The following is a 24,140-nucleotide window of genomic DNA, read 5'->3' on the forward strand; positions in this document are numbered from 1 at the left end:
AGCGTTTCTTCAGAGGTTATAGTGATTAACAACAATAATATTGGCTGAGAAAAGTGATTCAACAGAAGTGTGATCATGTTTCAGTGCTCTCCGGTGTCACGTCGTAGTGTCATGAAGAAAGAGACGGTGAGACGGACTGAGTGAGAGAATGAGACAGCATGACAGACAGAGGGAGGGGAAGGAGGGAGAATCTTGCTGTGACAGCCTTTTCACTCTTTATGAATGGAGTTTTTCTTCCCACTCAGCATTCTAAAAAGTATTCAAAACGTCAATCTCAGCGCAGTGATTTGGCCCTACTATTGTGGGAATCTTTAATATTCATGAAGATTTTTCTTTTACTTAAAGGTCGAGGCTTTTCTGGGGATATTCACATTCTCCCAATATAGTTATAGATTTATATTCTGAATTATCCTTAGAGATTCAGTAGAGAAGGTGTCCTGTCTACACATGAGCATTGTTAAGTCTTAGCATTGTAGGCTGTAACCTATTTGGAAATAAAATAAAATCCAGAACAAATATATATAAAACAATAGAATGGAACATGGTCTTCGCATTATTTTAATGCCTCACACAGGAGTAAAGTAACGGAGAGTAAAGGTGCAGATGAGACACCAAAAGAGTGACAAAGGTTCTGTTCTATTCAGTTTAGATTTAGTTATGCAGCACTAATCAAAAGCTGCCTCGAGGTGCTTTATACCTCCTACAATATAGTATTCTGGAGAAAACCCCAACAATCAAATGAACTCCCATGAGCGAGCACTAGGCAATGGTGGCAAGGAAAAAACATTATCATTTCTATGCTGTTGACATTCAGTTGTATGTCTTTTAATCCTCACCAGCTGGATAGGCTGTTTAATCTTGATTTGTGCTTGGCCCTTCAGTTACCTTGACCTGAGCTTGAACAAAACTGAGGCCAAGATCATAGCGCCTCCCGATTTACATTCTGAAGTCAGTCAGACTCTTACTTCTTTTTGTTCCGCTGCTAAATCCAGTGTTCAGAATCTTAATGTAATATTTGATTCCTTCCTAGGTTTCCTCTTGCATGTAAAGTCTCTGTTTATCTCAGCTTCTTACCAAATGCACTGCTACGTGCAGTGTTTAATCACATGCTCAGAATCTGCTGTTCCACCTAAAAAACTGAAGACCAGGCGATGAGCTTGTCAGTCTGGGGCACCAAGGCTTTGAAAGAGTCTGCCACTAAAATTACATTTAGCTGACTCTGTGGAGTCTTTTGAAAACCAGTTAAAAACCTTTTTGTTTAACCAGGTACCTTCATTAATTTTTAATTAATTACATAACTTAACTTGTTTTTGTAATTTTTTATGGCATTCAATTTTCTTATTTATTTTACACTTTTTTGCGTACGTCACTTACCTATATTAAAATACACACACACACACACACACCTACACACACACACACACACACACACACACACACACACACACACACACACACACACACACACACACAACCCCATTCAGCTATCTTAGTGAGGACCTTCATTGACATAATGCTTTCCCTAGCCCCTTACCCTAACCCTAACCATCAAAAATGAATGCCTAACCCTGACCCTTACCCTAAACCTAACCATAACCTAATTGTAATCTTGACACTAAAACCACATTTTGAGTCTCAAAAATGCCTTTAAATGCCTTCAAATTTGTGAGGACCGGGTTGTGTGTCCTCACAAGTGACTTTTGGTTCTCACAAGTATAGTAGAATGCAGATTTCGGTCCTCACAAAGATAGCTAGATAGGAACACACACACAACATATTGAATGCTTGTTTGATGAAGACTCTGTCAGATTGATAGAGTTTGTGAGTATTGTTAAGTTGCTAATTCCCGTCTTCAAGTTCACATAAGACCACTAATTTCACTGTTGGTTAGACAAAAGCTGTGATCTCAGCGATGTCACCTGGATCTCTGAAAACTAAAAGACAGAGCACTAGTTCAGCTCCATTGTATCAAATGTGGTTAATAATCTTTTCTTATAACTCAATGAAGAAAGGAAGCTAATCTTTGTCCTGCTGGATGATGAAGATAGTGTCACGCTTTCCTGACTCTCGCACCCCGATTGGACCATTTGGTCTAGACAGCTGTGTTGCCACGGTAATAAAGTGCTTTCCAGGATTCGGTGACAGCCGTTTTAACGCTGAGCTGCTGAAAATCCTCCTAATTTCACAGAGCCGAGGGTCAGTTTGGCCCCAGCTGAAAAATCGTTCAAGACACGCATTCCATCTTCTGAGAGTAATTTCATCATCTGTGTTCTGCCATGGCTTTTTGTTTCACAGGTTAGCGGTGATTTTTCACAGTCATCTATCCCGTTCCTCTTGCTGTGTGATGAAATGCGTGCCCGCTTCTTTAAAGTCACTTTCTGAAACAAAAATCATGGTGCATTTTCATGGTGCATTGCAATGCTAGTGCGGGTATTAAAGTAGGGTCTCTGTTTCAAAAGAAAATGTTTACTTTATGAAATGGAGACAGATTATTACAAACAACGCAATAATTGATCTCTGACTGCTAGAGGGCAGAATGTGAAGCATATAAAATCTGCAAAACGAAGTGACAATAATCTCTGAGCTAATCTACTCTCCACACAAGCCCTCCAAATCAAAGTGGGCGAAGTAGCACAGCACCCAGTTTACTAAGCCAGAGCTATGGTAGAGCAGCACCAAAGAAGTTACTGTACCTAAAATGGCAAGTGAAAGGGGCTCATACAAGTATGTGGTTTATAGAAGAAACAAAAAAACAAGATTTTTTTTATTTTATTCAGGTAAAAGCAGTAATTTGTTCTCTTCAAATAGCTTAGTGTAGTGCAGTTTCCCTCATGTCATTACCCATGCAATTTTACTGCTATTTTACGCCTGCTTACTGGAATCATTTGGGATTTATTAGAATTGTCCTGATTTTTTAAGTTACAGCATACAGCAATACTGCAACAATATTGATGGAAAAGAGCAGTGAGAAGAGGGTTTTGCGATGCATCGATGAGCTGTAATCAGAACCAACAGGGAGAAGGAAAAATCTTTAGTCTGATGAAGAAATTTTGAGCAGACATAAAAATAAAATGAGGTTATAAAAAGATATGTCCCAGGATGGTCACCCAACCATTCTAATAAAAGTGTCTCACTGGGGACATGTGCGTGCACGCTTTTTCGGCTATGTATTTTTTGGCCCATGAAAGCCCTTCTTTGGCTTTGTGACCTTTTGATAACTCTGCATAATATTGTGCACAGGAAAGTACATCTGAATCAGTGGGTGTCTTTTGACCTAAACCCACCCTGTGGTCAGAGCATATTTCATCGCAAACAAACTAGACAGTAATAGTTGTTGCACATTATATTTCACACTGTAAGCAATAGTCATTAAATGAGTTCTTCATTCATTTAGGTCTGCAGCTTCTTAAAGGTGCAAGGCTGCAAGGCCTGCAAGAGAACAATTTATTAAGGAAAGATCAAGCCAGTACAAGCTGAAATATCCAATCCGTGATATTGACCAAGGTGTAATTCATAAATTTAGAACAAAAAAATGGTTAAGATCATCATAGATTTTATTTTCCTAGAAAGACAGAGCCACATAGGGAATTCCCATTTATTTTGAATTGATGATTGATAGCAGATGTGCTATCACACAGGAAAGGAAGAATTAATTTAACTGAAAATTGCTCTTGCAACCAGTCTGCCCCACTTTGAACCCCTTTGTTTGGTGGAGTGACGCCCACCTACGGAGCTGCTTACTCCACTGGGCCCCCCATCACTGGCCTTTGGGCCCAAGTAGGCTGTGTGAGAGTCCAGAGAGGCTCCACGCTGGGCATTTGATGGAGCGCAGTAGGGTGTGTAAGGTGCAATGACCCATTCACATTGCTCCCCACGCGTTCATGCTCCAGAATAGTCTGACTTATCACATGTAATACACAGAAATGCACAAATCAGGAGTGACAGCTTTAAGGCTGGAGCACTAGAAAGACGAAGAGGCTTCTGGGAACCGATGTTCCCACCCAGTGAGACTTTCGGAGGGGACAGTTGTGGGTGGAGAAGCCCATTTGGCTGTTGTTGTTTTTGCCTTGTTTTAGCACCACATTTGCTTTGTTTGTGTCCCCTTGAACCATTTGGAATGAATGAAACTCCACCCAGAAGACCCATACATACGGCATGTGATTGTGGAAATTCTTTCCTCTCTGAAACGTTTATGATTTCTATAGGCGCTCTTGTAGAGTTGACGCACTATGGTACACGGCTTAGTCAATCCTCTTGACCTATTGTTATTCATGTTTCTTCTGTTCGGTTGTAAGTTTGCATGCGTGCTGGATTAGTGTGAAGTTGCAAAGTTGTGGCAGTGCCTGGAGGTGTGAGCTCTAATCGCCTCTAATCACCTGACGTGTGATGGGCTGATCCCTGCTGAAGCTCTTCGCGTGGTTGTGTTTTCACCCCTTTAACACACAGGCTCACAGGAGCAATTGAACAAGATTGAGCCTTCATCTGAACTTTAATACCATACTGTTAGTTACAGATTAATGCCTGCGCGATTTTTGCCATTCACACAACACCTGCGTCTGCAGCTGTAGCTCAGCACACTTTAGGTCAAGATGGGGTTGTGGAAAGGTCGGTTTCTTTTTCTTTTCCCCCCTGATGATTATTGTGGAATGCGTTGCCTTTCTTCTTCAACTATCAAACAAATGAAAGGTGCAGATGAAAGCCTTTTATTTTATAACCTTTCTTAAGATTTTCTAATTGTTAAGGGGGAGACTTAGATGCCATTAAATAACCTCTTCGGTGAGAAAGACGTAAATGTCATGTCTGGAGCACTGGTGCCGAGCCAAGATGGATAACCTGCAATAACCTATTTGTATTAACAACAAATGCAAATTTTCTTCTAGGTTCTTGCTTTAATTGTTCATACTCTCTCTGCCTTGCAGGATTTGATATCAGTTTGCTTTACCATAGTATATATACACATGTCCTCTGTAAGTTTATAGTCTTGAGCTCACTCTGTAGCTTCTGTGTCCCTCTTGGCATGCTGTGTGTTTGCACCAGTTCATAATGGCTTCACTGCTACCTTTCACACCTCATGGAGCCTCATGCTTGCATCCATCGCCCCGGTTCACCCCTGAATGCCCCCTCTGCACTGCTGTCTTTTCTGGGTATGAGGGATGAGAAAATTTGCACCGTGTGCCTGTGTTGTAGCAGCACCTCGGGGATGTGTAGATATACTCAGCTGTTCCCTCTGCGGTGGACATCGAAAGGGCTGGACAAATAGCACAGTGAGAGAGCAACAAAGTAACACCCTCCTCCCTCTCTTTTGCCCCCCCCCCCCCCCCCCCCCCCTTTTCTCAGTGTCTGTCTCTCCCAGGCTGTCAGTGTGGAGTAGTGCTGGAGGCTGCAAGGCGACTGTGCTGTGGGAAGTTCCTGAGAGTGCTGAGGGGGAAGTTACTCACAGAGAAACACTTGTACAGAAAAGAGCACTGAGCCTCTTTCACCAGAAGGATATAAAGTGCACTCTCGCACCTCCTCCTTGTTGCGCGGGGTGTGTTCGCTGTGCCAGGACCTCAGGGGCTTGAGGAAAGTTAATGCTGACATGATGGTGGTGTGGCTGCCTCAGGAGTGGGCCTGGCAGGCTGTTCTCCTGGTGACTGGACTAGCATCACTGAGCCCTGGGTCTGATGGTGAGTGTTTTGATGTTTCTGCTGTCCTGCTGTCTTTATGTTTTAATTAACCGTTTGGCTTACATCATAGGCATGTTTTCTTCCTGTGTATGTTGAGACTAGACTGGTTATGCACTTCTTTTACTGGTTGAGTTAGAAGCAAGTTTTCACATGTTTTATAGGCGATATCATACGCTGTGTGAGCTAGTCGGTCTATTTTTTGCCCTGGGGTATTTATGATGAAAAGCTATTATGATCTCCACAGGGGCTGCCATGAAAACCGGTGTGCATTTATGTCTGCCGTCCTGTCCACCCCCACAACCCTCATGTCCCCAAATCCCCGTTCATGTTTTGAATTGTTTGAAGATGGACAGCCAGTTGTCTTTTATTATGAATGCCAGCAATGTCACAGTGCCCCGTAAGGTTGTGACAAGCTGAACTCCCAGTCTCAAGAAAATGACACTTGCCCATTTGTTCTGGTTGGAGTAGGTCAGTATGGGTATTACCATGTTTAGGTGGTTTGCAGTTTTTATTGCTATTTGCAGATATTATGACACAGAAATCAACACTTAAATTCTTTGTTTAAAATCTAAAAATTTCAAAATTAATCAATGAATTCTGCAATTTTTCATGTTGCATTTTCTTTTTCTTAAAACCTTTTACACCAAATATTACAGATAATTAAAAAAAAGTTAGTCCTAATATTAAAAAACAGAAACATTAAAAAAAATCATTAGTTGCACCTTGACTTTCATACTTCGTAACAACAGAGTTTGGTGTCAAGCTGTAAAACCAGCATCTGCTTGCACACAGTAACATGCAGTGTTTATAAGTTCGGCCATAAAGAGATGGTCTGGAAAATTTCAGCATGACTCTTAGCTGTGAGTGGATTTCCCTTAAGTGATAGATGGCATGCCACTTCTCCCATTTGTTCACCCAGTGCTGTGTTGGCCTCATCTTGCTCTCCGTTAGTTAAATTGTTTTCTTAGTATAGGATAGAGGCTCATTGGAAAACGGAAGGCTTCAGAAATTCAGCATCACAATTAATCACAATTAATCGCATCACAATTTATATATATATTTGATGATTATATATATATACATATATATATATATATATATATATATATATATATATATATATATATATATATATATATATATATATAAGCTCTTGCTGATGAATCGTTTTTAGTGAATTAGCCCAACTAAACTATGCGGGTTACTGGAGCAAAACTCATCAAAAATGCCTCCGAAGAGCAACACTGAAGAGCTTCTTGGGAAAGTTTTATACTAAGGTTATTCTTGAGCTTCCTTAGTTTCACTCCCCTATGCTCAGCTTTTTCCCCCACTAACTTTTATCAATACCTTTTCTTTTTCCCCTGTGATTTGATCTTTTAAAGGTCACCCAAATGAGTTTAACATGTGGGAGGTAGCCCATAAATCTAAGTAGCACAGCCAGTTTGCCACCTGTTTCCCTAGGCTGGTAAGGTTCACAGAGAATAGATGAGTCCAAACACTGTTCATCCTGTGGCAATGCAGTGGAAATATAAAAAATATGGTCGGTTATATCATAATAAGTTAGGCTTTTTTGAAACTGATACATTGATATGTGTTAATTTCCTCCTAGCTATATTTTGGGTTAGGTTTTCCCCATGTTTGTCACTGATCGATAAAATATCTGTGGTATCGCTGCTGTTTCAGCTACTACCATTCAAGAAAAAAATGAACAAAAGTTGACGCGGGAGAAGTTGACATGGTATGTGTTTGGCTTAGTGACGTGAAAATATAAAAGGTCTGAAAGTTTGCTTGAGTACACTGGAGGAATTCTCTTGAAAGATGTTTTAATCAGGAGTCTTCACTGAAGAGCTGCTACTAAAGTAACTTGCCAATTATATTTTACTTCCAGCGATCTTCACATATTTGAAAAATGTGCATTGAACATGCAGTGGTTTAGCCTGCAGGAAAACCTGAATAAGTTTAATGTTCTGTAGGTAGTGTTACATTTTTACTGCAATTAATAATTATGTTATTTATACGAGACAAAAGTCTTGACTAATGCACGTACTGCATACATTATTTGAAGTTATTTTTAATGGAGATCGGGTGTTTTTGGATGCTCAAGGAGGATGATACCTAACTCAAAATCTTCCAGACAAACATGCAGAGGTTTTTGCTCAGTACTTTGCAAGGACAAAAATTATATGCAACAATAATATACCTTTCCTTTGGAACATGTTTGTGAAGCTAAGCGCTGCACAGTAAGGTCAGAGTGTAGCGTGGCGTAGCGGTCCAGCAGTACAAAACAGCAGCAGTTGGTCCTCAGCAGGACTGAGCTCCTTCAGCGTTCTGTGTGCTGCTTCCTGTCAGGATGTGGATACGGTTCCCCCACACAGAATTTGATCCCCAGGCAGATGTGCTGCTCCAGCGGTCAAGCCTAGGAGTAAAAACTCTATATGTGTGTGTCTGTGTGTGTGTCTATTAGTCATTCATGTGAACCATGTTAATATATCTGCTTTGTGAGGTTTGGAAACTTGGGACTACTTTTTGTGAGTTTTAAGAACGTACTGAAGGGACTACTAAACACTAGTTGAATCCTTTTGAAATATGAAATTATATAAAAGGGCCCTGTTGTCTAACAATTAGTTAACAAAGTTAACTATGTTTGCAGGCTTCAGCTGGTATTCTTACTAGACTTTAGAGGTGGCAGCAGGTGGATTTTGTGATTGTGCAAAAGTCCTTAGTCAAAGGCAAACATACTTGAAAATGGAATATATAAGGCAAAAAGAGAGTTTGTGTAATTCTAATGAGCTTCAAATTTAGAATTGAGTATGAGCACCTTTATTATTCCACACAGCCTAAACTATGTTAGCCAAGCTTTCTTGATATTTCTTTAGGTAGCTTTCAGTAATAGTTGTCCAGGGTTTCTGGAGGACATTCAAAGCTCTTCTTTAGGTGCTGCGTGCTTCTTTTTTTTCATTTTCTGCCAAGATGATTCCACACTGTTTTTGTCTATCTGGGTATGCTTCTAGCACACAGACAGTGTGTTTGAAAAAAAAAAAGTTAGAAGTAGTTAGACTGATGAACTGAACGGTCAGATTTATCTCTCAGGTCCTGCATCAGGTGCATTTGGTGGATTTTTTCCTATTTCTTATCAACATGATTTTCAGATATCTGCTGGAGATGGTTTCTTAAGACTGCCATTTTTTCCCCTCCACTAGACCAGTTTGCTCAATTTTCTTAAGGACACTCTGTACAGGATACTGAGAAGTTTTTAGCTAATAGCTCTTTGGGAATCATGCTGTTGGTGCAAAAATACTTTTTATACTGTCAAACTGTGTTATTTGTGTCATTTTCCATAGAGTCAACTAAAGAAATTGGAAGAAACTATGTTTTTTAGACAGGCTGCTAGTAACAAAGAGCCTAAAGATGCATTTTAAAATTGGTTCCTGTAATGTCTAGACACAACACTGATTCATCCCTTCATTAAGGTGTCCTTTTATGCTTGACTGCACTGAACTGGTCTGAAAAAGCATCCAATGTTCATAGAAAAACTTTGAAAGACCTTCAAAAAGCTTGGAGAGCTATTGTTGAAGACCCCTTTAAAACTTTACATGACAGTCTGTAAAGCTCCTTGAAAGCAAAACATACGTAATGTAGGGGTGGCTCAAGTTTTTCACCCTAAGATACCACTCTCCTGGCTGTACTTTCATATTTAACATATAGACATGTGAGTGTACTATGCTATACTTACAATATACAATACTTACATAGATTAAACAACCTTAAGTACAAAAGAGAAGCGTCTGCCAACATTTCCTTTTTTGGGGGGAGGCAGAATGGCTAAGGTGACATATTGTGGTGGCGCTATGGCTGCAGTCTGTAATGAACCCCAGAATTTTTCAGTCGCTTGTGGCTTTTTCCAGTAAGTCCAGACCACATGAATAGATAGACGAGCAGTGAGACGCGTTGATGGGAATTGTGGGTAGATAATGTTAAAAAAAAAAAAAAAATAAGAGAAGATGGGTTTGAGAGGAGACAGATACACTTGTGGTGTCAGCACCTACACCTGTTTCTTGTCTATCAATGTGTGTGTTCGTCAGCCAGTGTGTGTCTGTCTGCAAACCTTTTGCAAGATTCATACAATTATATGCAAGATTAAGAAGTTTAGTGCATCTGCGCACCCTATATATAGGCCTCTGTGTCTCTGTCTCTTTATGTTGCTGGCATCTGTTGTGAATAGAGCAGTTATTTTGTCTGTCTGTGTGTACATCTGCCTGTGTTTGAGTATTTGCATGTGGATATAGCAGCTCTTTGCTGTATTCACACCCATATGTAGAATTTCGTTTCTGACAGTGGAGCTAGTTTTTTTTCGAGGGTGGGATTTGAGAAAAATGCAGGGCAGGGTCAACTCCATAAATTTGTCGTGGCATTATTGCTCTGTCTGGTGGGAGCCCCTGTCAATCCTTCAGAAAGGCAGCCGATAAAGAGAAAACAGGTTGGTGGAAGCTGCGCGCTGGAAACCGATGACCTGATGTGGGTGTAGCAGCAGCAGAGAAGAAGAAGCGAAGAGTGTGGAATGTGCTCCTCGGACACTTTCTTGTGTGTGCGTGTACAATATGCGCACATGTGTGAGTGTCTCATGTGGCACAGGCCTTTGAAGCCTGTAGGGGGTTAAGAGGAATGAGAGTGCAGTGGCAGGGTGGAGGAGGATGTATGGGCCCTTTGCAGGTTGGTTATGACCCCCTCAGGGTCAGAGTGCACCCAGCAGACAAGGGGGAAGATGCCTCTTTTTGAGAAGGTGATTTATCATGGCCACCTGGAGTAACTTATCCTCCTCTGCACCCATGACGAACAGTTAACAGTCTGTGCAGTGGTCACAGCTCACAGATTAAATGCCTGTTGTCTAGTCTGTGAAGTCTGCTCCTGTTATACAGCTCTGTTAATCGGTTAAGTGCTTATTTTTCAAGGCATGCAAACCCCGTCACATCCCATTTTTGTTACTGTTTTTATTAAAAACTTTTATTTGTAAAAAAAAGAAAAGAAAAAGAAAAGTAAAAAAAGTTCAATGAAACAACAATGTAGCACCTCAAACTGACTCAACTTAAAACAATCAGTAAAAGTCGAACATTTGGTTAGAATAAGGAAAAATGGAAGCACGTCTTCCATTACTGGCAAAAATAAAGAAGTTCATTTAAAAAAATGCATGTCTTAAAAAATGTTTAAAAAAAACACACCCAAAAAACCTAACAAACAGAACATGTTATCACGTGGGAATTTCCATGATTCTTCCATGACGGCTCCCATTTGTCATTGCTGCCAATATAAGATTGTTACAGAGGTCATAGTCATGCTTCGCTTAGCACTATAAAAAAGGAAGGAGGTTGTGTCACAAACAAGGCCAATATTGCTCAGTCACAGCCTTCAGAAATGAACAGAAATGAGAAACATGGTCATAAAGGTGGCAGATAAAGTACCGTCAATAATGCAGACACGTTTGGAAAAGTTCAATCCAGTGTGGAAGTGCTCGCATGTACAGTGCCACTGATGGTGATGAGCTGTGACTGAAGGTTCTCCAGCTGGAGTAATTCACCATAATTGCACTTCGCTTGCTCAGAGGGTGTGTGTGTGTGTAATATTGTGTCAGAGACAGAGGAGCTGCCTGTGGAATGTGTGAGGGATGCAGATCAGGTTTCTGGGTGACCTTCAGCGTGCTACATCGCTGACAATGCAAGTTTGTGTGAGGGTCCATGTAAGCTTATGCATCTCCAAGACGAGAGTAAATATAAGGAGGAAACAAAATGAAAGGTGGGCAGTATATATATGTGCATACATGGGTGACAGTGCACTGGTGTGGTGTTTTTAGCAGCTTAATGAGTCAAACTTAATGTGATTTCCAGTCACATTAAGTTATAGGACACAGAATATTAGTAGAATTTGATGCCACTCTCCTGCAAATACAAATAATGAGGCGATAATGGGTAAATAAATAAACCTCCAGGGTCTGCAGATGGAAGTTGGGATGTTGAAAGGCTGGAAACAGCAGGAAATGATGAAAGGTGGTATTGGCAGTGAGATGTAAGAGAGAGAGGGATGAGACATTCTGCAGCTAGACCACCTAATTGGGAGAATGCATTTGACACATTATGTGAGAGTCAATGTGAAGAAAATGTCACATCTTGGTTATTTTCCTGTCTTTAATTTAAGAGAGGTAGTTTCTCTTTGATTTTTTTCTTCCCATCATTGAGGTTTTTTAGTAATTTGTTGAACATCAGTGACTCTGCAGTAAAATTACTCATATACTATGTACAGCAGGCTTTAAAACTTGTTGGATAAATACCTTCATTATGACTTCCATAACAGACAGTTTGTATTGTAGTGAGGTTGAGGGCCCATCCAATAGTGATTTTCGGCCTTATCTATATCCTCAATTTCAAATTGATGGCAGCAACATAACTATATTTTTAATGAGATGCCACAATGTCTCAGTTTAAACACTTGATACATTTTCTGTGTTCTACTGTAAATAAAATGTGAGTTTATAGAGCTTGCAAATCATGTTCTGTTGTTTAAAAATTTTACACAGCCTCACAACATTTGTTTAATTGGAATTATATATTGGTCCATCAGTCAATGAACTGGCGGATACGATAGAATCTGCATACTTTGTACAGCAAACTTCAAAACTTATCGCCTTCATGTCAAACAATATTGTGTAATCAAGCAAGTTTATTTATAAGTACAAATTGTTTGAGACTAATCTGTTCGTAGCCAAATGAACTGTTTAGAAAATGTGTAATCCATGTGCTGCTCTACGTAATGCTCATTTTTGTGTTTATGTCATTGCAGTTAAGTGCTGTCATGGTACAATGTGCACCTTGTTTAGCAAAAGATTAAGTGAATCAGAGCTCTTCAAGACAGAAAGTTCCTTACAGACTCGTGAAACATTCCATTCTTGTGTCCTTGTTTTGAATATTTGCAAAACAGATGTGATAGAGAGACCAAGGCCACTGTGAGGGAGGATCTGAACACCTTCACAAACTTCCCCTCTGACAGAAACAGCAACACAGAGTGAAAGGACACAGAGTCCCACTTAAATAATAGTCACTGTATTTGGTATTGCAGTCTGATTTAGCCTTTTCATCACATACTCCTCTGGAGGATTAATCATGTCTCCCTTTTAATGCCTGGTTGGTTTTCTGGCTGTTTCTGCCCTTTAGATCTTGTTGCATCTATCAGGGGGAAACTTTTCTTGGATTTGACTGACACTGAGCGCTAACATGGAAATGGGCATTCTTGATGTCTTGAAAGCCTTGACTTTGGCTTCGCTGTGTATAATCTGTTAAACAGGTTAATTTTTTAAATATATATATATATATATATATATATATATATATATATATATATATATATATACACACACATACATACAAGGAAAATAATGTGAAGGAAAAAGGAAAAGTGAGAATCGGACAGAGAGCAAGAGAAAGACATCCATCTAGTGTGGCACAATGCTGTTCGGCTCTTTGACCACAGTGGTCTTTGGGGATTATCTGCTGTCATGACTGATTTGATTTTGCACTGAAAGATTTTATGCAGCTTCAGCTACTTTACAGTAAGAGTGAAAAAATAAGCACATAAGCTGCACAGTTATTTTTAATTGAAAAATGTTTCTATACAAATGAGCAGGGTTATTATAGTGTGTCATACTGGTTTAAATAATTATACTTCTTTTGGAGATTTCAGCTTGCATTATTTTTTAGCCCAAATATTTGTTACACATGTGTTTTATTAATTTTACAATGTACAATTACAGGTCATATATCTGGCATTATTCACAGTCTAAACAATTAAATAACTAATTTCCTTTTGTTTAGCACACAGTCAGGTCAGGGCAATCCATCCATCCACCCAAACCTCACATAAAAAGGCCTTAAACAATCAGAACCTATCAAATGTTTAAACTGAGAAAATGTATCATTTCAAGAAGAATATCAGGTCATGCAACACATCTCATAAAAGATGGGGCCATGTTTACCACTGTGTAGATTCCCTTTTCTTTTAACAACAGTCTGTGGGAGGCAGGCTGCTGGACTGAGGAATGTTGTCTCATTCTGGTCTGATATAGGATTCTAGCTTCTCAACAGTCCTGGCTGTTCTTTGTCATATTTTTTGTTTCATGGTACTCCAAATGGTTTTAGTTGGTGAAAAGTCCGGATTACAGGCAGGGCAGTTAAGGATATGGAAGTCCTTCCCTGCAAAGATGTAATCTAGATAGAAGAATATATGTTCCTCTAAAAACTGTATATACCTTTTAGCATTCAAGGTACCTTTCCAGATGTGCCGGAACCAATCAGAGGTGCAAGATTTTGAAAGGAGCGCTGATAACAAGCTGGATGGTCCCTCTCTTCTTTAATCCACAAGGGCATTGGCATCCATGTTTTCCAAAAAAGGATTTCAAATTTTGATTTGTCGGACCACAGAATAGTTTTCCAGTTTCAGAACAGAGAGGACAGCAGCCTTTCTGGATCTTGCTCATTTGTGGCTGCTTCTTAGCATGGTAAAGATTTAACCTGCATTTGTGGCTGGCAAGCTGAACTGTGTTCACAGACAAAGATTTCTGGTCTGGTTCTGGTGTTTCTGATGTCCATGACAGAGTCATGCTTGTTTTGAGTTCAGTGAGGATGAGAGGAACATCGAATACTGATTTTCTGACAAAGCTAAAAATACTGATTTTCAGCTTTGTCCCTTGCACACAGAGCTTTTTCCAGATTCTTTGAAATTTTGATGCTATTATGTACTGTAGATGATGATGATATATTCAAAGTCAATTAAACAATTTTGCATTACAGAACATTATTCCTAAATTGTTCTGCGATTTATAGACAGTTTGTTTGCAGGTTGCTAAACCTCTCCCCTTTGTTTCTAAAAACTCTTCCCCAGCTGTTTCTTTATAGTACCGCTTCCTTTTTTCAGTCTTTTTCTCCCCTACCCCAACTTTTTTGAGGCCCGTTGCTGCCAACAATTTAAAATAGAGCTAATATTTTTCATGAAATACTAAAATGCCTCTGTTTAAACACTTTATATGTTATCTATGTTATGTGTTCTACTGTGAATATGAGTTTATGAAGTTTGCAAATCGGTCCATTGATCAGTGAGGTGGGAGATGCAATAGATACACATACTTCATATTATGTTTTCACTTGTTTCCTTGATCAGCTCCTTTATCAGCTCTGCTAAACTCTGACCACTTGGAGTTAAATTCAGAACAGCAGGGTTTCTTTCAGCAGCACACTGTTAAACTCCAAACAATGCTAAGCTAGGAAGACACCTGACAGGTTTTGAAAAAGGGGATGTGTTATTATTATTGATCAAATCACTGATTTTCCTGAGGTGCAGTGTACTAAAGTTCTCTGTCTCCTGTGTCTTCACTGTACAGCTAATATGTTGGACACCATGCTCCTGAAGAACGGGGGGAAGGGGGCATCGGATCGAAGGGTGGAGGAGAGCAGCAGCGCAGCCACAGTTTTAGCTCAGAACATGCTTTGGTGCCACTGCTACCATCACTGTCCTGAAGACTCGGTCAACAACACTTGCATGTATGCTGGACTACACACTTGCACGCTCACAAAACAGACACATAGAAACTATTAAAAGACACTGTATTAAGCCCATTAAAAGACAACGCAAACATTTACCCGGTGTAATTAAAAAAGACTCATAATTGCGTGATTAGATCAGAAGCACACAAATGTTTTAATTCAGCTCCATTCTTCTGAAACCCCTGAAGCTTCGTGAGGCACAGCTTATTTCTGCTCTCATTATCCATTTCAGTTGTTTGTTTCGTTGTTTGTTTGTTTTTGTTTCAGAGATTACATTTTAATACTTAGTGGTACAAGGTCTATATGTGCTTAGATGCAGTTATTTAAAATATAAGGATATGAATGTACTATTTGTCATCTTTGCTATCTATTTGTTTTGTGTCATTATTAGTTCATTTCAATTTTCTGACTATATTTAAAGGTAAAAATGTACTCATAAATATACATCATTTAGTGTGTAATTACATCTTCCTACAAATTGATGGATTCTCGTAAGCTTAGAATGAATCCATTGAAAATATATAGCCGTTAATTTGTGGAAGCCACCATGTTGCCCTGCCATGAATACAGCGGCCACGATCACCACCGCTCTCTGTCCTTCCTCATTTCCATTTCATCCTCATCATCCTCACCTCAAGCCTCATCTCCTAAACTGAAGTCAGGGCTCTTTCACATTCAAAACATTCATAAATGTGCTAGTGTATTCCTGGTATTGTCACAATTACTCATGCCACTAGATTAGACACGCGACTAACATGCTGACAGTCAATAAAAATGATCTTCAAATCTAAATATTTATTTGGATTTCTGTAATGGTGAAATTGTGTGCATATTCTTTGTAGGACTGATGGTTACTGCTTCACTATGGTGGAGGAGGAGGAGGGGGGGATTGCTGTACTCACTGCAGGTTGCCTGGGACTGGCTGGCTCTGAGTTTCAATGCAGAGTAAGTCTGCTGCATGTGAATGTGTGTGTGTGTCATCCCGTGAAATCTTTTTAAACCTTTATAAGCTTTACTTGACTTACTGTTGATGAGACCCATTTAAATAAGAATTGTCGAGTCCATTGTGTTTACTTTATACACAGTTGAAGAGCTTTTGTTATATTACAAAATGCTAACTAGCCTCCTCTCATCAGTGTTACATAGACATGCACAGTTCTGACATTTTGTTTGTGTACACGAAAGGACACGTGGAACGCACGTTCAAGGAGAGCTCTCGAGTGTTGCACGGATCAAGACTTCTGCAACAGAGACTTGCGTCCCACCCTTCCTCCACTGATGACATCAAGTAAGACAAACACACACACACACACATCCACTCTTTCACACATTTTTTTTCCCCACATAATGAAATCCTGCCCCTCTTTAAAGTGTGAGTGGCTTTCAAAACTGGCTCTTTTAGGCCACGCTGGGTTGGTGATGGGTAGTGACAGTTTAAGCTGTTACAAACCACAGTGTGGTGCTGGAGTGAAGTGGCACATGCAGGGAGACAGAGAGAGAGAAGGAGAGAGAGATGAAACGGAGCCTGCAGATTTGGCTTGTTCTCTCACCCTCTAATGAAAAGGACAGCCTCTCCCCAGGGCCTGCTTGAGTTTCTTGCCTCAGGGCGGATGTGAGATATCTGTCCATCTGTCATGCCACAACCCACTAACTAACACACACATGCACACACCTTCTCTCTCCCTCTGTCACATACACTAACCTATGTGTATTTTTTATACATTCAAGCTACCTCTGCTGTTTTGTTATTTGACTCTTTTTTCGTAGTTTGAGGTTCATTCTTATCAGTTTTAATAACAAGGAACAGTTCTTACTATGATCTGAGGATAGGATAGAACAAAATCTCAATGGGCCGGAAAGAAGTGTTTAAAAAAGTTGCAAACGCGGCTTTATCACCAAGTGAAAGATTAGCACAAGAAAACAGCAAGCGCTGCTCTCACGTCTGAGGATGAAGTCAGTTTTTAAACGGTAACAATGGACAGTTATGGTAGTAATTTATTCTATGCATTATGTTTTCCTTTAAATGTAGGTTCATTTGAAACATTACTTATCATCTGTTAATTTGCAGTGACCTTATAAGAAGTTCTTTATCCACTAATTCTTATTGTGTTTGTGTGTGTTATTTTCTTCCCCACCATGAAGTATCACTGTTCAGGCATTCGTGTTTCTGTGCTTCTGATTGACAGGACCAGTGCAGAAAGTCTAGAGCCCCAGAGCTGCTTCAGACCTCTGGGGTTTCTGTAGATGTCCGTGTGACATCTGATATGTGAGATTTGGGAGCGGGATGTGATCGATAAGGCAGTAGGAAAAGGGGGTGCAGGGAAAAAATAGAGAGATGGAAGGGGGAAAACTTGTCCCTGCCAATGAGAGATATTTGGAATGACACCCATGAACAACTGACTGTCACCACCATTTATCAGTAGTTGTTTTGTTGACTTTCCATCTTGACCAGACCAGGATTTTATTTTTTTTGTTGTTTCAAAATCGCTAAATTAAAAAAAATTAAAAACTCTAATTTACATCTTCTCATCATTACATTTTTAGATTACCACAGTATCCAGTACATGGCTCTCTTAATTTCAGTCACAGTTTGCAGCATCATCCTTGGCATCATCCTCGTATTTTGTTATCTAAGGTAAGAAGGTCATCTCATACACACATAATTTAAACACTTTCACACCTCTGGATGTTCACTCAGCAAACTTTCTGCGGCAGATATAAACGGCAGGAGTCACGGCCACGCTACAGTATCGATCTGGAGCAGGATGAGACCTACATTCCTCCTGGGGAATCTCTGAAGGACTTGATAGAGCATTCCCGTAGCATTGGGTCTGGCTCTGGGTCAGGACTCCCTCTACTGGTAAGCAAAACTCTCTACACCTCTGCTTCACCTCAAGCTGAGATTAACTGTGATAAAATAATCACTGTGTCACTCCATTGTTTGTAAATATATGCAGAATATGCAGAAGAAAATGTCACACAATGATTTTTAGTGTAGTAAAATTTCTGAATTACATCAACCTCGTATAAAACTTAAACAGAGCAAGATGCTCAGAAGGAAGTTTTTCTATATTTAGAATGAAAAAAAGGGATTTTAAAGAGACGTGTCTTTGTAAAAATGGAATTTATTTTGTTTTGTTGTTTCAATAATTTGTTTCCAGGTGCAGCGCACCATCGCCAAGCAGATTCAGATGGTTAAGCAGATTGGAAAAGGACGATATGGAGAAGTCTGGATGGGCAAGTGGAGAGGAGAGAGAGTGGCTGTCAAAGTCTTCTTCACCACTGAGGAAGAAAGCTGGTTCAGAGAGACTGAAATCTATCAGACCTTCCTGATGAGACATGACAACATACTGGGTAAGGTCCTGAAAACTGCGAAGTGAGTGTAAAAGAATGAATGCACTTAGTTAACAGTGAGCAGCGGTTGCATTCAGCACAATTAAGGTTTGTTTTTTTTTCTTCTCAGAGGTCAGTTTAGGTCAGGAAAGTAGTTACTCTACGGAATGTGTTAATGTTGCAAATATAATGGTAAAGACAAAAATCCAAGAGAGAACAGTCAACTGCTGTATTAAATGTATGAAAATTCATTTAAGAAGAAAAAGGTGAACTTCCAAATGGTACATCCATGAATACAGGAATAAGGCCATAAAATACCAAAAGGAAATCTAAAGTCCAAGTTTGATACGCAATTTTATGCAAATGCATAAAAGGATCGACAGTTCCAAAAATAATTTCCCATTCCAAGTTGGTGTCCCATGGAGCCCCGGCACCCCCATCTGTTGCCATCTTGGGCGGGCGTACCACGTGACTTCCACAGACAACCATTCTAACATTTCCATCGCTATCAAAGTCGTTTTTTTGGTGGGTTATTTTGAAGTTTTGATATCTTGTTTGTGCCACACATTTGTTTTTCTCGAAGTATCTTCATGCATGTCCTCAGATTCAGCAAAGACTGATTTATATTACCTGCTTCAGGTATACTAGTGCCTTCTGCCCCTGTCCTGCCAGGTCGCTCACTTCATGCCAAGTCCACCAGGCACAGCTGCCTGACACTTATCTGGTTCTTATCCTGGAGAACATTCTTGCCTTTTGCATCAAGAGGGGCCTGAGCCAGTTTAATAATGAACACACTGTGGGAGCGATTGGGCTTTCTGTTCAGCCAAGTGTTTGCAACCTTCCTCTTTTTTTGACCTCTCCAGAACACTTGAAAAGCCTCCTCTGCGGATTTGACTTCCACCTCCAGACAACCAGCTACATACATGATGTGGGCTTGATTGCATCTTTCCTCCAGGAGATAGATTTCTACATAGGAAATGAAGCTGCTGTAGCTGCTGTCATCATCCACGCCATCTGATTTAGAGGCCTCATGGCAGCAATTTCAGGATCAACCTTTAGGTTAATGGAGGGCGTTTTAGAAACAGACAAGTTGTTGTCCCGTCTTTGACGCTCCAACAAAGCATCTACGTCAGTCTGAATCTCCATACCATTTTTATCATCAGTCTTAAATACATATCTCTTGGCCTAGTAAGGACCTATACTGTTGAAGATCATGTCAACGAATAGTAATATAAGAAAAAAAAGTACAATCTCCACAGTTTTTTCACATGTTAGAGGAATGCTGCTGTAATGAATGAAAGGAATCTGTTAGCATGACTCTCTGGCAAATGTGTAAAATTACTTTAATAGTTATTGTATAATCATATTTTCTTTTCTTTCTTTTTTTATGTGGATCTATTGTTAAAAAAAACAGAAATTTCTGCAGTAGTGAGTGATAAAATATGATGTCTTCTGGTATTTATTTGCTTTTTATTACTTCATTACTTTGGTATGGTATGAATAGCCACGGGGGAGGACTTTATCAGAAGGAAAAGCTGTAAAACCTTTGAAAATTCAGGTAAAAGTCCAAAATTTATGCTGTCATTCCAATCTAGAGGGCTGGATTGGAGTGTCGCAAGCCAATTCTGGCCCCCAGGCCTTACGTTTGACACCCCTGGTTTAGGCTCTTCTGGGAACTCATTGACTGGACTGCTGACTTAGCCTCTGGGGTTAACGACTAATTTCTGGAGTTTCAGAGGGCTCTGGAAGTTTTGATAACTGAGTGCCAATGTCAAAAGCCCGGGAATGATTGACGGTTGCACATTTAGTATTTATGCATCTGCTCAAAGGGCTATATTTATATTTATGTAGGTTTTATAGGTTTTTCAGGTTTATTAACATTTGATTTCTATGTTAATGTTAAGACGATTTAGATTTAAAACTAAAGAGGTCTCATTTTGTTCTGCTTCCACACTCATGCGGGTCAGACTTTGAAATCTCTAGATTTAGAGGAAAGGAGTGTTGGGTTTGCTCAGAACTCATTGTTAACAAGTGTAGCAATTAAAGTCTGAACAGCAAGCTGTCATAGACAAAGACAAAAAAAATATGAAATATCTGTAAAGATACACATTTTTTTAACATATCTCCAGGGACATATAGCGATACACTGGGTTTTGCATATCAAAAGCAGAGGTAATAGCTGACTAACAAATGGAAAATGAGTATTAGAAAGAAAAAATACAGTGCATGGTTTCTACTTCCACCTCCACATCGTCTGGCATGATGTTAAGCATGCGCTATGTTTGATTCTAAGTTTTAGAAGTTACACACACAAATGGATGTTCAGTGACTGAGCAGAAGTTGGTGAAATGTCCCCAAAAGTGAATGAAACCATACGCATTGATTTCTGTGTGTATATTTTAATCCCCTCACACCAGCTATCTAATCCCCAGGATTCATTGCAGCCGACATCAAAGGAACCGGCTCGTGGACTCAGCTGTACTTAATTACAGACTACCACGAGAATGGCTCTTTATACGACTACCTCAAGTCCAACACCTTAGACGTCAAGGCTCTTCTGAAGCTGGCGTATTCCTCCATATCAGGCCTTTGTCATCTCCACACTGAGATCTACGGCACACAGGGCAAACCAGCTATTGCACATAGAGACCTGAAGAGCAAAAACATCTTGGTTAAAAAGAATGGATCCTGCTGTATTGCAGACCTCGGTCTGGCTGTCAAGTTTAATAGGTACACAACACATTTTGAGTCTTTTGAGCGTTTATTTTAATTAAGGGGAATACTGGACGATGCTAAAAATTCTTTGACTCGTTCCTTTTTTCCCTCCCTGTCTCAGTGACACCAATGAAGTAGATATCCCTCCTAACCTACGCGTTGGAACAAAGCGCTACATGCCACCTGAAGTACTGGATGAGACCCTCAACAGGAGCCACTTTCAGTCTTTTATAACAGCTGACATGTATAGTTTTGGCCTTATTATCTGGGAGATGGCCCGACGATGCATCTCTGGAGGTGAGGAAGATGTGTTTATTTTGACTTGAAGTGTCTTAATATTTTATTAATGATAATTAATGGACATTTTCTTTCATTATAACTCCAGGTATTGTGGAGGAACATCAGCTTCCCTATTATGACCTCGTCCCCTCCGATCCTTCATATGAGGACATGAGAGAAGTGGTTTGCATAAAAAAACAAAGACCTTCATTTGCTAATCGATGGAGCAGTGATGAGGTACTCTTATCTTTATCCATTTTTAAAACTTAAACTTAATGGTGTTTATGTGTGAACGTCATTACATCAACATGGTTACTTACATTAAAATAAATCCATGTAAATATGCATTAATCTGCATTCTAAGTGGAGATTTCTGCCTCATAGTATGAGAGAAATGATGCATTGAAATAGCTGTTAATCATACACTTTTTCAGAGTATTCTTTAGTTTACAGTTTACCTGTAAAACTTTATCAGTAAAATTATTTCCTCTGCCAAGGAGGTTATGTTTGTAGTAGTGCTTGCATGCGTATCATTCTTCCTGTCTGTAAACATGATGACTCGAAATGTCTTGAATGGATTCTGATGAAACTTTGTATCATCCACAAAGGTCATTCAAGGTCAAGTTTATGATTTATTGGCCGGAAATTGAGAAAAAGGCTTATAACTTAGAAACTATGATGAAGTGTGGTGTGTATTATCAAAATATAGAAAGCTTTGTATAAGGATTTAAAATAGCATTTCATATTTCACCTTTGAAGTGATTCTACATTGGCCGTTTTAAACTATGTTATTTCTACAACATAAAGAGTGAGCATACAGGGAATGATATATGGGGTTTCTTAATATCACATTTTTTTTTATTATTACTGTGTTATGTGGATTACAGTTATTGATTATAACCGCTTTTTCTAGAATAAAAAAAAGAATTATACTCAAAATGATATCAAGTATATTAAAATGGGTTTCAGCTTGGCAAATAATAAAAGCCTGCACTTTGCACATAAACACAACGCTATTCCCTTTAAAAAAAAAAAAAAAGTACAGCCCTGTTTCTAAGTTATAGGTTGACCTTGTAGGTCTTGGTGGATGTAAGGTACATTTTTGCTAAACATGTTTTTGCATGCCCATAAATAATTAGTAATCATGGATTAAACCATTTGCCTAAAATGTACTTGTATTCTTATGCATATGGTCGTGTGTGTCTTTAGTGTCTACGACAGATGGGGAAACTCATGTCGGAGTGCTGGGCTCACAATCCAACTTGTCGTCTCACAGCCCTAAGGGTGAAGAAGACTCTTGCGAAGATGTTAGAGTCCCAAGATATCAAACTGTGACAGAGAGTCCACAGAAAATATATCATCTCCCAGAGTCTCATCATTACCACTGGCACAGGCCACTCAAGCTGGCCAGAAGAAAGGGAAGAAAAAAAGAGAGACTGTGAATAATAGAACAAATATAACTGACAGGGAGGATGAGTGATAGAGATAATGGTCACTGTAGGGCCAGAATAATGATATATACCAAAAAATTTATTATATCAGGGGACATCTGCTCTACCATTGTCTGAGGCGCCTCTCCCTCAGTGTTCAGACTGTGCTTTCTGTGAAAGCTAAGTGGTTTCTGGTTCCAGACTGTTCAGGGGGCCTTGCAGGACTAAAATCTGGAGGATGGTCTTGCGCTGCTCCTCTAAAGCCATATAGCAGTATTCTACGGGCAGTCTTTTGTACTGTCAAAGCTGCTTTGTGTGTGTGTGTTTTGCTGTTTTGTTTTTTTCTGAGTCAGCCGCTGCATGCTGTGATATCACAGTGGACTTATGACGATGATAGTCATCCATTGACCTCAGTGTAGAAGATGTGGATTCATACCATTATTATTATTATTGCTGAACAAACAGAAACATGATTAATATATATATATATATATATATATATATATATATTAAACAAACAAATATACATGCATACACACACACACACACACTCAAGGTGAATCAAAAAAGAATCATCTGATTTCTGATTTCAGTGTGCTTTAATTCAACAGCCGGAGACAACAGAGACAATTTGTGAGGTTCATGTGGTTGTTTTTGTAGTTTGACTATCATATGGATATATACCATCCGTCCATATTTAGCCTTTTAGTTTAAAATGTACAGGATGCCTTTTGAAACCAGATGATTCTTTATAACCTGTGTATGTATTTATATATATATTTATACATTTGTGTGTGTATGTATGTATATACACATACAACCTCTCTTTAGATCTGGGCTTTACTATCCTGCATCGTCTCATCTTTCTGGTCACGTTTCTTTTTCATCCATATAAAGCTGATCTGAAATCTATGTATTATTGCCTTGTTGGATGGTAAAATGCATTTTTGATCAGTGTCTATACATATATATATATATATATATGTCTCATCCACTCTGCCATTGTAGCACGTGCCTTATTTAATCTGTACATATGTAAGTAATGATGGTGTATGAGTGGATCTGCAGAACATTCCCTATTAAAAAAAATATTTGAAAAATATATCCTGAAAGCCCATAAGGTTTTTTTTTTTTTA

The 24,140-nt window shown here is 39.3% G+C and overlaps 1 protein-coding gene across 3 annotated transcripts in view; it reads left to right on the plus strand.

Moving 5' to 3' along the window:
* bmpr1bb (bone morphogenetic protein receptor type 1Bb) overlaps window positions 1-24,075 on the plus strand; it is a 64,520-nt gene extending 40,445 nt beyond the window's left edge. For all 3 annotated transcript variants that reach the window (XM_006788909.3, XM_035906897.2, XM_035906898.2), the window contains exons 5-15: window positions 5,338-5,666; window positions 15,085-15,244; window positions 16,090-16,192; window positions 16,433-16,535; window positions 17,792-17,882; window positions 17,963-18,107; window positions 18,409-18,601; window positions 21,013-21,310; window positions 21,417-21,592; window positions 21,681-21,811; window positions 22,784-24,075. In XM_006788909.3, coding sequence (XP_006788972.1) covers window positions 5,579-5,666; window positions 15,085-15,244; window positions 16,090-16,192; window positions 16,433-16,535; window positions 17,792-17,882; window positions 17,963-18,107; window positions 18,409-18,601; window positions 21,013-21,310; window positions 21,417-21,592; window positions 21,681-21,811; window positions 22,784-22,909 — 1,614 coding nt within the window. In that variant the 5' untranslated portion in view covers window positions 5,338-5,578 and the 3' untranslated portion in view covers window positions 22,910-24,075. The remainder of the gene's footprint in view (window positions 1-5,337; window positions 5,667-15,084; window positions 15,245-16,089; window positions 16,193-16,432; window positions 16,536-17,791; window positions 17,883-17,962; window positions 18,108-18,408; window positions 18,602-21,012; window positions 21,311-21,416; window positions 21,593-21,680; window positions 21,812-22,783) is intronic.
* Window positions 24,076-24,140: the final 65 nt, after the last annotated feature.

This window comes from Neolamprologus brichardi, chromosome 7 (assembly GCF_056152115.1).
Source record: "Neolamprologus brichardi isolate AB-2024 chromosome 7, ASM5615211v1, whole genome shotgun sequence".
NCBI lineage: Eukaryota > Metazoa > Chordata > Actinopteri > Cichliformes > Cichlidae > Neolamprologus > Neolamprologus brichardi.